Source organism: Eubalaena glacialis, chromosome 4 (genome assembly GCF_028564815.1).
Source record: "Eubalaena glacialis isolate mEubGla1 chromosome 4, mEubGla1.1.hap2.+ XY, whole genome shotgun sequence".
Lineage (NCBI taxonomy): Eukaryota > Metazoa > Chordata > Mammalia > Artiodactyla > Balaenidae > Eubalaena > Eubalaena glacialis.
The window spans coordinates 184,085,171-184,099,972 of NC_083719.1; the positions used below are offsets into that span (position 1 = coordinate 184,085,171).

General features: G+C 56.8%; 1 protein-coding gene across 1 annotated transcript; it reads left to right on the forward strand.

Moving 5' to 3' along the window:
• On the forward strand, window positions 1-14,802 carry DAPK3 (death associated protein kinase 3). The gene is made up of 9 exons (XM_061190730.1): window positions 1-95; window positions 1,099-1,256; window positions 7,779-8,139; window positions 8,426-8,555; window positions 8,804-8,852; window positions 9,471-9,497; window positions 10,610-10,762; window positions 11,483-11,528; window positions 12,003-14,802. The coding sequence occupies exons 2-9, from the start codon at window positions 1,195-1,197 to the stop codon at window positions 12,537-12,539; spliced, it is 1,365 nt and encodes a 454-aa protein (XP_061046713.1). The 5' UTR covers window positions 1-95; window positions 1,099-1,194; the 3' UTR covers window positions 12,540-14,802.

The following is a 14,802-nucleotide window of genomic DNA, read 5'->3' on the forward strand; positions in this document are numbered from 1 at the left end:
TCGAGGCTGCCGAGGCTGCCAAGGCTGCGGGCCCTGAGGACGCGGCGGCGGCCAGCGCGGCTGAGGGTCCGGTTCGCGGCGCGGGGCCGAGGAGGGTGCGGAGCGGGCTCGGTCCGAGGCTGGCGGGTTGGGGGGCTCTTGGGGGACTTAGCGGGGGGCACGTTTGGGGACCCAAGGGATGACTGGGCGGGAGAAGAAGCTGGGCCGGGGCCTGTGAGGGGCGTGGCGGTCTCTGGGACGCTGGAGCAGGGACGTCAGGGGCTGGGGAGACCTTGGAGGCGTCTCTGAAGAAAGCCGTCGGAGTCTGCCTTGGAGCTTGGGAGACGGTCGGGGGAGAAGGACGATGGAGGAGACTCTCAGCTGTGGCCCTTTGAGGAGGCCCGTTGGGATTGTGGAGACCGGGGTGGGGGGGCCTTTGAAACCTGGAGGGGTGCCTTCGGGGACGGGGGGAGGAAGAAGTTATATTTGCTAGGACGGTGGAGGTCAGGGGAAGCAAGAGCGGGTCGGGGCCTTTGGAGGAGCTTGGAAGCCATTGTCCAGTTACTGGGGAATTCAGGATTGGGGGGAGCAAGAGATGGGGTGAGCACAGCGCTGCAGAGGGTCTTAAGAGACCAGCCGAGGGGGAGGGGTTAGTGGGTAAGGGAAAGAGGGATTGAGGCCGCTGATGGGTAGGGAGATGGAAGCGTGTTGGAGGTCTGGCAGGGAATCAGGGAGCCCCAGGGTTTGGGGGTGTGAAGAGTGTGGGGAACTTGCAGGAGTGTGTGGGGCTCTGGACGAGCAGGTTGGGAGAAGCCTAGGAGGGAGAGGCAGAAAAAGACAGGGGTGCTGTGTCTGGAAGCAGATGTCTGTGGCTGGTGGGAGCTATGGGGGTGGAGGTGGCACAGCGGGGCTAACACTGACCTCGGGGGCGGTGTGGTATCTAAATGAGCCGACATATGGAAGTGCCCCGCCCACCAAGTGCAAGTGCTTTCTACAAGGACCGTGGAATTTCAGCATGGTGTGATGTGAAACCTATTTCGGGGGAGCAGGTCACTCCATTGACCTAGAAGTAATGGCTGGCATCTCACTCCTTTCTTATTTCCCTGTCTCCTCCTCCAGGGTCACGGCTAGAGGACTCCCTGAGGTCCTGTCCCCCGGGCCACTGTGACTGGGTTTGCACTGGAGTGGAAGGCGCTGGAAGGCAGGCCGGCTGCTATGTCCACATTCAAGCAGGAAGATGTGGAAGACCACTATGAGATGGGGGAGGAGCTGGGCAGGTGAGCTCTCCCCTCTGATGGGGCTCCAAGGAGGGGAGAGACCCGCTGTGGGGTTTTCTGGGTGTATCTCCTCTCTTGTTCTTTATCCTACTCTCCAAGAAGGGATGAGTCGGTATCATGTGCTGTGGAACGAGTTTGGGCTTTGGAGTCAGCCAGTCTGGGCCTGGAATTCTTGCTCTGACATCCTCTGTGCATTTCTTTTAGGGAGAAACATAACTGAGCACAAATGGCACCTAATACGGTGCCTGGCATTGGCGTGAGAGCAGTAGATGTTGGCAGGTTTTGTTGGTGAGGGTCTGTCCCTCTCTTTAATCCTCTCTTGTGGGAGGGCAGTTGAGTCTCCCTGGCTCTCGTACGTTTCCAGGGAAGGCCTCCTGTCTGGGCCCACACCCTTGTGGGAAAGAGCGGAGGTTTCCCGATCCAGCCAGCAGCTGATTTCCTGCTGGGCTGGGCCTTGGAGCGTCCCCTGGGAGCGCCCCCCTCCCCTCAGACCTGCCAGGCACCATCCTCCCCCCCCACAGAGCCTCAGACCTTATTTGGTGAGTTTGTTGCTGGCCGGCCCCATGATGTCACCAGAATGGAATGTAAATAACTGAGCCATAAACTGAGCCGTTCATCACGCCTTTGCTGAGAGAGCGTATGGGGCTCATTTGGGATTCTGAAGTCCCTCCTTTAGGAATTTCCTCCGGTAGAGTGGTAGAGAATGCAGGCCGTCTCCCCACCCCCAAAGAAGTCTCAGACTCTGTTGTTGAAAATGTATTAGGACCTGCTGCTGAGAGTAGTTTGGCAAAAGTCAGCAAAAATACCATGTATGTTCCCTTTAACCCACTGATTCTGCTGCTAGGAGTTAATTCCGTGGGAGTAGTACATACATGGACCTAAGGATCTAGGGACAGGGAGAGTTGCTGTAAGGACTTTCTGTGAGCAAAAGATGGGAAGCCTCTTCAGTGCCCGTCACAGCACCATAGCCTTGTCGATGGACTATTACGCAGCCATAAAAAGAGCCTGAAAAGAAACAAAATTGAGTTATCTGTAGTGAGGTGGATGGACCTAGAGTCTGTCATACAGAGTGAAGTAAGTCAGAAAGAGAAGAACAAATGCTGTATGCTAACACAGATATATGGAATCTAAAAAAAAAAAAAAAAAATGGTTCTGAAGAGCCTAGGGGCAGGACAGGAATAAAGTCGCAGACATAGAGAATGGACTTGAGGACACGGGGAGGGGGAAGGGTAAGCTGGGACGAAGTGAGAGAGTAGCATGGACTTATGTATACTATTGAATGTAAAATAGCTAGCTAGTGGGAAGCAGCCACATAGCACAGGGAGATCAGCTCGGTGCTTTGTGACCACCTAGAGGGGTGGGATAGGGAGGGTGGGAGAGAGACGCGAGAGGGAGGGGATATGGGGATATATGTATATGTATAGCTGATTCACTTTGTTATACAGTAGAAACTAACACACCACTGTAAAGCAATTATACTCCAAAGAAAATGTTAAATAAAAAAAAAGAGCCTGGCAACTTGTATAATGCAAGCCTCGTAGAGAGTTTATTGAAATTTTCTAGTAGCTGTGTCAATTTTAATAATTTTTTTTATAATTAACCTTTTTTTTAATTAATTAATTTTTTAAAATTTATTTATTTGGCTGCGCCAGGTCTTGGTTGCGGCACGCAGGATCTTTGTTGCCGCATGCGTGGTCTTTAGTTGCGGCATGCGGGGTCTTTAGTTGTGGCTTGCGGACTTCTTAGTTGTGGCATGCATGAGGGATCTAGTTCCCTGACTGGAGATCGAACCCAGGCCCCCTGCATTGGGAGCATGGAGTCTTAGCCACTGGACTGCCAGGGAAGTCCCAATTTTAATGATTTTAGTAACGTATTTTACTTAACCCAATATGTCAAACTGTTATCATTTTGCTTGTGATCATTATAGAAATTACTAATGAAATAGTTTACTGCCTTTTATTGATGTGCACCTTTGAAATCTGGTGTGTCTTGTACACTCACAGCACATGTTAATTCGAATGGGCTGGACAGCTTCCATGTGGCCAGTAGCTGCCATCTTGGACAGCGCTGCCCTATGTAATGATCCAGAACATTCTTGGAGACACATGAGGTGAAGGATTAATGCCACAGAACACTGTGCATACTGTGCTGCAATTTGTATAAATTGCAGATGTTGTTTGGACATCTGAGTCCTGGGCTGTTTTTTTGTTACATTTCCATTCATTTGTGAAAGGCCCTACCAGGCAGATACTGTTATTATCCTCATTTTATAGATAAAGAAACTGAGGCTGAGAGCAGGGAAGCGGCTTGTCCAAGGCTATACAGACTAAAAGTGGCCAGGCAGGATTCAGACCTTGAGGCCACACCCTGCCGGCTGCAAAGCCCAGGCATGCTGGAACCAGTGCTGGAACCAGAGGTGGGCATCCAGCTTCTTCTGCCTGTCTCGAGTAAAGCATGGTCGTGTTTCCTTGTCCCAAGAGTCACGGGCTAAATGAACTGGGAGTGAGTTTCTTTGTGCGCCTGTGCGGATGTGTATGGAGGGTTCTTTCCTCCTAATTCAAGTCACCTGGACAGTCTTGGGAAATAAATGAATCTGCGGTTGGTCATTGTAGACCTCCAGCCTGACTTCCATGTCATGGAGAGCTGTGTGTGTCTGTATTCGTCAGCTCGGGCTGCTGTAGCAAAGTGCCTCAGACTGGAGGGCATGAACAGTGGAGGTTGATTCTCTCACGGTGCTGAAGGCTGGACGTCCAAGGTCGAGGTGTCAGCAGGCTTGGTTCCCTCTGAGGCCTCTCTCCTTGGTGTGTAGATGGCTGCCTTCTCCCCATGTCCTCACATTTTCTCCCTCTGTGCATATCTGTGTCCTAATCTCCTGTCCTTATTATAATCTCCTTATAAGGACACCAGTCATACTGGATTAGGACCCGCACCAGTGATCTCATTTGTACTTAATTACCTCACATTTTGAGGTTCTGGGGGTTAGGATTTTGGGGGACACAATTCAGCACCTAACAGTGTCTTTGTCCCTCTTCCCATGAACTCCTTCTTTGTTAGTTTTTTTGTTAGTTCAGCTTGGAATAAAGCTAGAGGGGAAAAAAAATCCTTGTATTTGAGAATTAGGCCACACGTCCAGTGCTTAGCCGTGTTCCGGGCACGCGGCGAACACTCGGCCCTCGAAGTTATTACCGTTAGGCGTCATCGTGGGATGGAAGGTGGACCTGGAAGAACTTGCTTGGTTGATGTCGGCAGAGGGGAGGGGGAAAGGCCTTTCAGGTGTGGGGAATGTTAGCTAAGATGTGGAGGTGGGGGCAGGAGCACAGCGTGGATTTCCGTGCGGGGGGCGAGGCCTGATCAGGGACACTTGACATTTCTCGTATGACCTGTGCTCTTGGCTTTTAGCCTAGTGTATGAGTGTCCTGTTGCTGCTGTAACAAATTACCAGAATTTAGTGGCTTAGAAGAACACCCATTTATTATCATAAAGGTCTGGGAGTCAGGAGTCTAAAATGGATCTGCATGGTTGGTCCTTCTGGAGACTCCAGGGGAGCATCGGTTCCCGCCTTTTCAAGCTTCTAGAGGCGCTGCATCCCTGGCTCGCGGCCCCTCCTGCATCCTCACAGCCAGCAGCGCAGCATCTCCCATCTCGCTCTGCCTCTGACCCTCCCGCCTCCCTCTTACAAGGACCCTGTGATGACACTGGGCCCCCCAGGGAATCCAGGGTCATCCCCATCTCAGGGGCCTTAACTTAATTTTGTCTGCAAAGGCTCTCTGCCCCGTGAGATGACGTGTCCACAGGTTCTGGGGATTCGGATGTGGACCCTTATTTAGCCTACCTTGGTTGGTAATAATTTGCACTCCCCACCTTGATCCTCACCTGCCTGAGTGTGCTCGGAGCGTGTCTGCAGTGGCCTGCCGTGGGCGCCTTTGTGTCTCAATGCTCACGAGGGCAGCGCTTCAGGTGTTTGCTGGCTGCAGGTGGTCCTGGGCGTCCCAGTGAGGTCCACTTACTGGGACACACCCAGTTGGGTCCCTCGGCTTTTCTGAGGGCCCTGCTGGCTTGGCAGAGGCGCCCCTCACTCGTTTCTCGTTCTGTCTGGCCTGTCCTCCCTGTGCTGTCACCAACTTAAGAGACCCCTCCTGTCCCCAAGGCCCGTCTGCACAATTCCTTCCTCTGCGTGCTCGTCCCCCATTTCCACGAGATGTCACATAGTCACCTAGTCTCCTTTCCCTTGACCCCCAGTGGTGCCTGGTTGAAGTTTCTTGTCTGGAATGTGTGCCTTCTGTCTTAGAATTAGTTTCTCTGCTCACGTGTGTGTTCATATATCCTGTGGAGGCTGGGGTGCACGACCCATGGCCTTTGGGCCACATCCGGCCCTCACCTAGTTCAGTATGGCCCGCCTACGAAGGATGGTTTTTTCCTTGTTTAAAGGGTTATAAAAACACACAGGAATTGTGACAGAGACCACATGGCCCGTAAAGCTTAAAATATTTACCCTCTGGCCTTTTTCACTCAACTCCTGAGTGAAAGCAAGTTAACGTAAGTTCCTAGATAGCAAAAGAATACGGACATTGGACAGCTCCCTGGAGTGCAGTAAAGAGAGTTTCTCTCTCTTTCTCTTCAGATACCAGGGGTCTTGAGATACAAGTCACACACCATACAGTTTACTCATTTAAAGTGTACAATTTAATGATCTTTCATACATTCACAGGGTTTTACAACCATCACCATTAAATACTTTCAGAACGTTTCCATCACTCCAAAAGGAAACCCCATCCCCATGAGCAGGCACACCCCCATCCCCTCCCCCAGCCCAACAACCAGGAACCCACTCTCTGTGTCTGTGGATCTGCCTGTTCTGGACGTTTCCCATCAATGGAATCACACACTGGGTGTCCTTCTGTGTCTGGCTTCTCTCTCTGAGCATCGTGTTCGCAAGGTCCATCCACGTGGAAGCGAGTGTCAGTGCTTCTCTCCTTTTGATGGCTGAGTGATGTGCCCGTGTGTGGAGGGACCACATTTTGTGTATCCATCATCTGTTGAGGGACATTTGGGTTATTTCCATCTTATGGCTACTGTGAATAATGGTGCTGTGCACATTTGTGTGCAAATTTTTGTGGAGTGATATTCCTGGGTCCGATGGTAACTCCATGTTTCACCTTTTGAGGAACCGCCAGACTATTTTCCACCGCGGCTGCCCCGTCTCACATTCCTACCAGCCATGCACCTGGGTTCCGGTTTCTCCACATCCTCACTCTTCTCTCTTGTTGTGAAAATGTGTGTACTTCTTTCACTCTGCCTATTGCATAACAAGCTCTTTTTTTTTTTTTAAAGGTGATAGACATCCTTTTATTTATTTATTTTTTGGCCGAGCCACACGGCATGTGGGATCTTAGTTCCCCGACTAGGGATTGAACCCGTGCCCACTGCACTGGGAGCATGGAGTCTTAAACACTTCCACTCCAGGGAAGTCCCTGAATAAGAAACTCTTTTGAACTCAGTGGTTTTTTATCTTAGATTTTAAACAATGATGAAATACGCTGTGAGAAGTTGAATCGTATAGAGTCATATCAAATAAAAAGTAAAAACCCCTTTTCACTGCCTTCAGTCGTGCTCCTCAGAGATGTCTCTTGCTCACAGCTTGGTGTGTGTCCTTCAGACCTCTTTTCCTGAATCTACACACATAAACATACCTGCATAGGTGGGTACAGCATGTACCTTTTTTAACCAGAAAAATCTTGTTCCTTGTGTTATCCTGCAGCTATCTTCACTGAGCCGGTCTTTACGGGTATCTGTCTTTTCTTTTTTTTTTTTAAATTATTTTATTATTTTAACTATTTATTTTTGGCTGCGTTGGGTCTTCGTTGCTGCGCATGGGCTTTCTCTAGTTGCAGCGAGAGGGGGCTACTCTTCGTTGCGGTGCGCGGACTTCTCATTGCTGTGGCTCTTCTTGTTGCGGAGCACGGGCTCTAGGCATGCAGTCTTCAGTAGTTGTGGCGCATGGGCTCAGTAGTTGTGGCTCGCGGGCTCTAGAGCGCAGGCTTAGTAGTTGTGGTGCACGGGCTCAGTTGCTCCGCGGCGTGTGGGATCTTCCTGGACCAGGGCTTGAACCCGTGCCCCCTGCATTGGCAGGCAGATTCTTAACCACTGCACCACCCGGGAAGCCCACGGGTGTCTTTCTGGTCAGCACAAGGAGAGTCATTCTTTTCCAAGACTGCGAAAATTCTGCCTGACTTACCATGATGGGAGTCCAGCTCCCTTTTGATAAACGTGGAGCCGTTTCTGTTCTTTCACTGCTGCAGAAACGCCAGGTAGCCACTGTATTCACCAATTTGCACTCACGTGGGAGCACCCTTGCCAGGTGGGTTGCATTCTCCAGCTGGTGGGGTGCACCTCAGCATGGTGCCAGGAGCTGGGACAAGCTGTCCCAGGAGGTTGCGTCATCCGAGCGCGGCCCGGTCCCAAGAGTCCTGTGTCCCTCTCGGCGCCCACTCCCCACTCTCACCTCCCGCTCTGTCCCTGCAGCGGCCAGTTTGCGATTGTGCGGAAATGCCGGCAGAAGGGCACCGGGAAGGAGTACGCGGCCAAGTTCATCAAGAAGCGCCGCTTGTCGTCCAGCCGCCGGGGGGTCAGCCGGGAGGAGATCGAGAGGGAGGTGAACATCCTGCGGGAGATCCGGCACCCCAACATCATCACACTGCACGACATCTTTGAGAACAAGACCGACGTGGTGCTCATCCTGGAACTGGTCTCGGGCGGGGAGCTCTTCGACTTCCTGGCGGAGAAGGAGTCGCTGACAGAGGACGAGGCCACCCAGTTCCTCAAGCAGATCCTGGACGGCGTCCATTACCTGCACTCCAAACGCATCGCCCACTTCGACCTCAAGGTAGCCCTGCTGGGCCCTCAGGACAAAGCTGGGGACCAGCCTGACCGGGGAGGGTGAGGATGGGGGCCGAGAGGGTCCACCTCCCCTCGGCACAGGATGTCCTTGCCCGGGGCGCTGGGGAGACAGACTGGCTCAGGCCTGGACCTGTGCGGGGGTCAGCCCGCACAAACCCCGCACGCTGGGATTGGGAGGTGCTCAGGGACAACCTGGCGCTGTTCCCTGAGGTGTCGGGCCGGCAGCAGCACTGCCTCCCGCCCAGCGCCCTGCCTTCCCGCCCCGCCCCCAGCCAGAGAACATCATGCTCCTGGACAAAAATGTGCCGAACCCGCGGATCAAGCTCATCGACTTCGGCATCGCCCACAAAATCGAAGCAGGGAATGAGTTCAAGAACATCTTTGGCACCCCGGAGTTCGTGGGTAAGGCCCGGTGTGGGCCTTGGGGGGGTACTGGAGGATTTCCAGCTGGCATGGGGTGAGGCAGGCCCACTGGCCTCAGGTTTCCCTTCCTGGCCCCGGCGCTGGACACGGGGGACTCAAGGCCTGGCGTTGGTGCTGTCACCGTCCCGGCCTTCCCTGCCGAGAGCCAGCCGTGTCTGAGTGGGCTGTGTCCGCTGGTGCCCCCTTAGCCACACCCGGCACCTGACCCGGTCTGCCTGTCTCTGCAGCTCCCGAGATCGTCAACTACGAGCCCCTGGGTCTGGAGGCGGACATGTGGTGAGTGGGGGGCGGCGGGCCCGGGGCTGCCCTCGTCGCTTCTCCTCAGGGCATCCGCCATCTGTCCCCAGGAGCTGCCGGTCACAGCCGCAGGCCGGAGTGTAGCCTCTTCTCCTGGTCTTGGAGCCGTGGGGCAGGGGCAGGACAGACTGCTGCCTTAGAACAGGGTTGGCCAACGACCCAGGCCCATGAGCTCGGAATGGTTCTCACGTTTCTGGAGGGTTGTTAAAAACACGCACGTGTGGCAGAGACCATCTGTGGCCCCCAAAGCCCCGCTCAGCGTCTCGCCCTTTAGAGAAGGAGTTTGCCAGCCCTGCCCTCGGCCACAGCAGCCCCGTCGAGGGCCCCACGTCTGCATATCTGTGGTGCCTTTGGGCTCTGTCCACGCCGCCCCGACCTCGGCCAGTTTGAGCCTGGACAGGCAGGTGTGGCCAGAGGCACTTCAGTGTCCAGTCCTGAGACCCTCTGAGCAGAGCGAGGGCCTTGGTGGGGGCTGTGCAGCCCCTGGAGGGAGAGGGTCCCTGGGGCTGACGGGCCTGCTGCCGACCGGGCTCTGGGTTTGGGGTGCTGTGCCCCCGGCTGAGCTGACCCCCGTCTCTTCTGTATGTTCTCTTCCAGGAGCATTGGTGTCATCACCTACATCCTGTGAGTACCTGCTCGGCGCTTCCTGCCCCCTCCCGGGGCCCTGCTGGGTCAAGAGGAGGGTAGGGAGGCTTCTGTGCGGGGACAGCGAATGGAAGGCAGCACCCTCAGTGCTCTGATGTGTCGCGGTGCTCGGGAACTCTGGATGGATGGACGAATGCATGAGTGAATGAATGAATTTGTGCAGGAGAGAGAGGTGTGTTCAGGAGAGTTCAGAAGGCAGGGCCTGATCGTGTGAAACAACCGTGCAAGGCCCTGGGCCGGGATGGCATGTCCCCCTCGTCCTCTGGCTGGCAGCTCCTAGGCGTGGTGGTTTCAGACACGGGCCCGTTGGAGAGTAACTCAGCCTCCAGCCCCTCCCCTTCCTGGAGGTCAGGGGTGAGGATGAAAGTTCCATCCCTGTAACCCCACTTGCTGGTTCCCCGGCCACCGGCCCCCTCCTTAGGGCCTTTCCAAAGTCACCTCAGTGGCATCAACTCAGGTGTGGTTGGAGGGGGCTTGTTGTGAACAACAAAAACACTCCTTTCATCTCGAACCCCGAGCTGTTTTAGGAAAGGCAACAAAGACCAAATATAACAGAAGATGCTCCCACCTTGGGTTTTAGGAAATGACGAGGGTTTTCAGATGTGTGTGCCTGAGGATTGGAGTGAACACCACATATACATTTGTCACCCAAAGTCACAGCGTCACGTACCCAGAACCCCACAGTGTGGTGCTGTGGCCTCAGTGCAGCATGTCTGGAAGACACACGACGTCTACGGTGTTGGCCAGGACTCCTCCCCACCTCCCCCCAAAGTTAGCCGTTTTCCCTCTAACTACTATATGCTTCAGGGAAGTGCCTCGAGGCTGTGCGTCTGCGTAGCTACTTCGAGATTCTGCAGAGATTTTGCCCACCCATTTCAGCACCCCTCACTGGCTGGGCAGTGGGTTTTCACTGCTTCTGGTTGGAGGCTGGGCGCAGTTGTGGTTGGTGGCCGGGGGCCCGGCATCGCCCTTCCTCCACGTCTGCCCCCTGCATGGGCATGGCGGAGTCGGGTGGTGGCCTGGACAGCGGCCTGGTTGTGGGGTGACCGCAGGGCTGTCCGGCCCCACTGAGCCTGGTGTCCGTCTTCCAGTTTGAGTGGCGCGTCCCCATTCCTGGGAGAGACCAAGCAGGAGACCCTGACCAACATCTCGGCCGTGAACTACGACTTTGACGAGGAGTACTTCAGCAACACCAGCGAGCTGGCCAAGGACTTCATCCGCCGGCTGCTCGTCAAAGACCCCAAGTAGGAGCGCTGGGCCGGGCAGGGAGGGCCTGGCGAGGCCCCCAGGATGGGCGCTGTGGCCGAGGACAAGTAACACGTCCGTCCGAGCCGCCACCTTCCTGTTACTGGGAATCGGGCATGGCTTCTGCTTTGGGCTGGAGATAGTACAGAGGAGTTAGGTCGGCCCTCTTAAGAAGCTGTCTCTTAAGCTTTTAATTTGTGGCCAACGTTTAAGATAGGAGGTTTCCTATAAGATTCCAGATTACTATTTGTTTTTTCTTAGAAAAAAATCTAATTGTGCTGGCAGCACGGAGCCTTTATTCACACAGAGGTGTTCCCATGGGCCACAGTCCTCCCCAGCCTCCTCCTCTAGGTGCCTGAGCTGTGAGACCCCAGTGTTAAGTGTCAACATTGTGAACGAAACCCCTCAGAAAACATGGAGACCCTGGAGTCCGCACCCCCAGGCCCCTTGACGGGCTCCTTGTGGTTGGCCAAGCAGAGTGGAAGCTCTTCATGGTGCCTGTACTTTCACGGTCATTTCAGGGACTTGCTGCTGGGCTGGAGGGTGACTTTAGGGACTTGGGGGGGGTCCCCAGGGGCGGGTGCCTGAGTCAGCCACAGGTGGGGCTGAGAGCCAGAGTTGCAGCAGGGACAGCATGGCTCACCCCTTCCTGCTCTCTGCGTCGGGGAGGATGGGAAAGTGGCCCACATGCAACTAACTAGGGTTGGGGGCTCTTCCAGGAGGAGAATGACCATCGCCCAGAGCCTGGAGCATTCCTGGATCAAGGTGAGGCAGTGGGGCTGCCCCCACGTAGGCATGGCAGGTGTGAGCAGCCTCTGGCATGGGGGAGGGTCCCCAGGGGACCGGGCCCGGATGGTGTGGGGCGCGGGGTGTGCATGGACGTGGTGTCGGAGCCATCTCACGGAGACGCCGGCTGGAGTCCACGGCCCCTCTGCACGTAGCAGGGCTCCCTCCCCAGAACTTCCCAGAAAGGGGTCACCCCCAGGCCCGGGTTAGGGTTGGCAACCTCTGTAAGGAGCCAGAGAGTAAATGCTTTTGGGTCTGTGGTCTGTGGCACGACCACGTAGTCTGCCATCCATTTTCGGCTCGGCCATCAGAGCGTGGAAGCGCCAGGAGCACGTGTAGATGAATGGGCAGGGCTGCGTGCCAATGAAAAGCGAGCGGAGGGCCGGGCGTGGGCCGGGGGGGATGCTCCCCCTGCCGGCCCCTGGTCCAAGGCGCCCTTCCCTCCTGCTGCAGGCGATCCGGCGGCGGAACGTGCGGCGAGAGGACAGTGGCCGCAAGCCGGAGCGGCGGCGCCTGAAGACGGCCCGCCTCAAGGAGTACACCATCAAGTCACACTCGAGCATGCCCCCCAACAACACCTACGTCAACTTTGAGCGCTTCTCCAAGGTGCTGGAGGAGGTGGCGGCGGCCGAGGAGGGCCTGCGTGGGCTCGAGCACAGCCGGCGCCTGTTCCATGAGGACATCGAGGCGCTGACGGCAATCTACGAGGAGAAAGAGGCCTGGTACCGCGAGGAGAACGAGAGCATCGGCCAGGACCTGCGGCGGCTGCGCCAGGAGCTGCACAAGACCGAGGCGCTCCAGCGGCAGGCCCAGGAGGAGGCCAAGGGTGCCCTGCTGGGGGCCAGCGGGCTCAGGCGCCGCTTCAGCCGCCTCGAGAACCGCTACGAGGCGCTGGCCAAGCAGGTGGCCTCCGAGATGCTGTTCGTGCAGGATCTGGTGCATGCCATGGAGCAGGAGAAGCTGCAGGGCGGGGAGTGCAGCCTCCGCTAGGGCCGCTCGGGGCGTGGTGTCCTGCACCCCGGGGGAGCCCCCCGTCACCCTGGTATGGCCCTGGATGTCCACGGCTGAGGGGAGGGCTTTGGCCCGGCTCTGCGCCAGGAGGACGTGGCTGACCTGGGCCTTCTCTGTGCAACCCAAGTCGTCATCCACGGGCCCCGGCTCAGCCCCTCCCTCCTGCAACTCGACTCTGGGGGCTTCCGGGGCAGCATCACCTCAGGAACTCTGCAAGGGGTTGGCACCGCCAAGACAGCTCTGGCCGTGGTGGACACAGATGCCTCACACGTGGCAGGGTGTAGGGGTGGCAGCCTCCATGTGCAGGGCCTGGGTCAGCGGCTGCAGGCCCTCCATGTGGTTTGAGTGCATGGAGCCTTGGTGTGGGGACGGGGGTGTCTGAGTGCCCCGGGCTCGCCCCAGGGCTCAGAATTGGAGGGGCCTCTGCTCGACACCCCGGCTCCTCCTGTTCTGGAGACGGATGGTTGCTCCTCCAGGGTCCGTGGTGGAGGTGGGCTCTGAGCCCAGCTCTTAAGATCCCCCAGCCCCTCGCAGGGCCCCCAGCCTGGGGCTGGGCACCAGGGCCAGAGCTGAGGAGATGACACAGCCCTCGAGGAGATGTGGGTCTGGGGGTTGTATTGGGGGCAGTGTGTGGCAGGGCACAGCGCCCGGATGCAGTAAAGGAAACATCTGCAAAGCTGAGTCTCCACTCCCTCCCTGAGGCAGGCCCACTCGGGGCGGGGAAGGGGGTGAAGAGCTGTGGCCGCATGGAGCCTCCCGTGGGCAGGCTGTGGAACCATCCCCTTCTCTCCAGCTCCCTGTCAACGCACAGCGCTGACTCTGAGAGCCATCGGCGGGGGTCCCACCCGCTGCCTTGCCCTGTCTCTCTCCCTCCCCCAGTGCTGCCTTCAGGACAGCACCTCTCAGCTGGGCCCCCCGGAGTAGCTGCTGGAGGCCCGTGTTCCCAGCGTCCCCTCCTGGAGAGCCCCAGGGCCCCTTACACACGCCCCACCCCATGTTCTGTGCCGCCCATTTGACTGCCTCTGCTGGCCTGGTGTTTCCAGGGACCCCCTCTCCGGTGGAGGTGGAGCCTTGGCGAGTGCTGGCCTGAACCACAGGGTTAAGAGGGTTTCAGCGGGCAGTGCCGCTGTGCGCCACTAGGTGCTGCCCTGGAGTGGGGTCTTGTGCCCCAGAGAGAGTGCCCTGAGAGCCAGGTTTCAGTGGAACGTGAGTCCCCGGCTGGTGGCCCCTCTGAGCTCAGAATTCTCTGCTGCTGGTTGTGTTAATCGAGGGACCCCTGTGCAGCACCCCTTTGGCCTGAGAGGAGTCCTCGGGACAGAGGCCAGCCCGGGCCGAGTGCAGCGAGGAGCTGGGCAGGTGGGCGGGTACTCCACCTGTGGCCCTGGCTGGGGCTCAGGCCCAGGACCCTGCGGGGCCGAGGAGGCCTTGGGACCTGGACGTGGGGCTGGCACGGGTGGGGGTCGGCCTGCTGTATGCCCCTCACGAGCTCCACTGCGTGACACACATGCCTCTAAGCGTATGCGTGCTGCTCGGAGGCGCGTGTGTCAGCCTAGAGGAAGTGAAGCGTGGCTTCCCTGGGGTCCTGCTCGTCTCTGCTTGGGCACGAGCAGGGGCGGCCAGCCTTGGCAGTCATCTGGTGCCACAGCCTCTCCGGCCTCTTGTATCTCCCTCTCTCTGTCACTGCCTGCTCCCACAGCCCTGGGGGCCTTGGAGGCTGCTCTGGTCTTGGGGCTCAGGTTGACTGGGCTTCTTGTCGTTGCTATGAGGTGGAGGCGTCCAGGCAGCTGGAGTGGGCTTGGAGGGGTTTCCTGTCCCTTTGCTCCTGAGATGCTGCCGGGTCACATGTGGGCTCCCCTGCCCTGCTTTGGGCCTTCCGGGAGGAGATGTCCTTGCCGCTCCTGCTCCCACTCGCCTCTGCCTCTGGGTCTGGAACGTGGTTCCAAAGAAGGCCCTTCTGAGCCTCTTCCTCCTTCCCAGCGGCCTGCTCAGCCCTCTGTTGCCTCGTTCCGTGCATCCCTCCCCCTACTGGTTTTTTTAAACTAATTTTAGAAAAATTGAGATAAGGCTCACTGTACAATTCATCCCTTTTCATTTGTCTGTTTTTGATCAACAACTTCCACTTTTAAAGTCTCAGTAAATTTCAGTTTGTCAGATGGTTGGACCCACTCAGGTTTCTCCAGTTGGTCTGTGATTGCTCCACAGCTGTCACCTGGTTATTAGGCCTTCAAGGCAGGACCCTGAG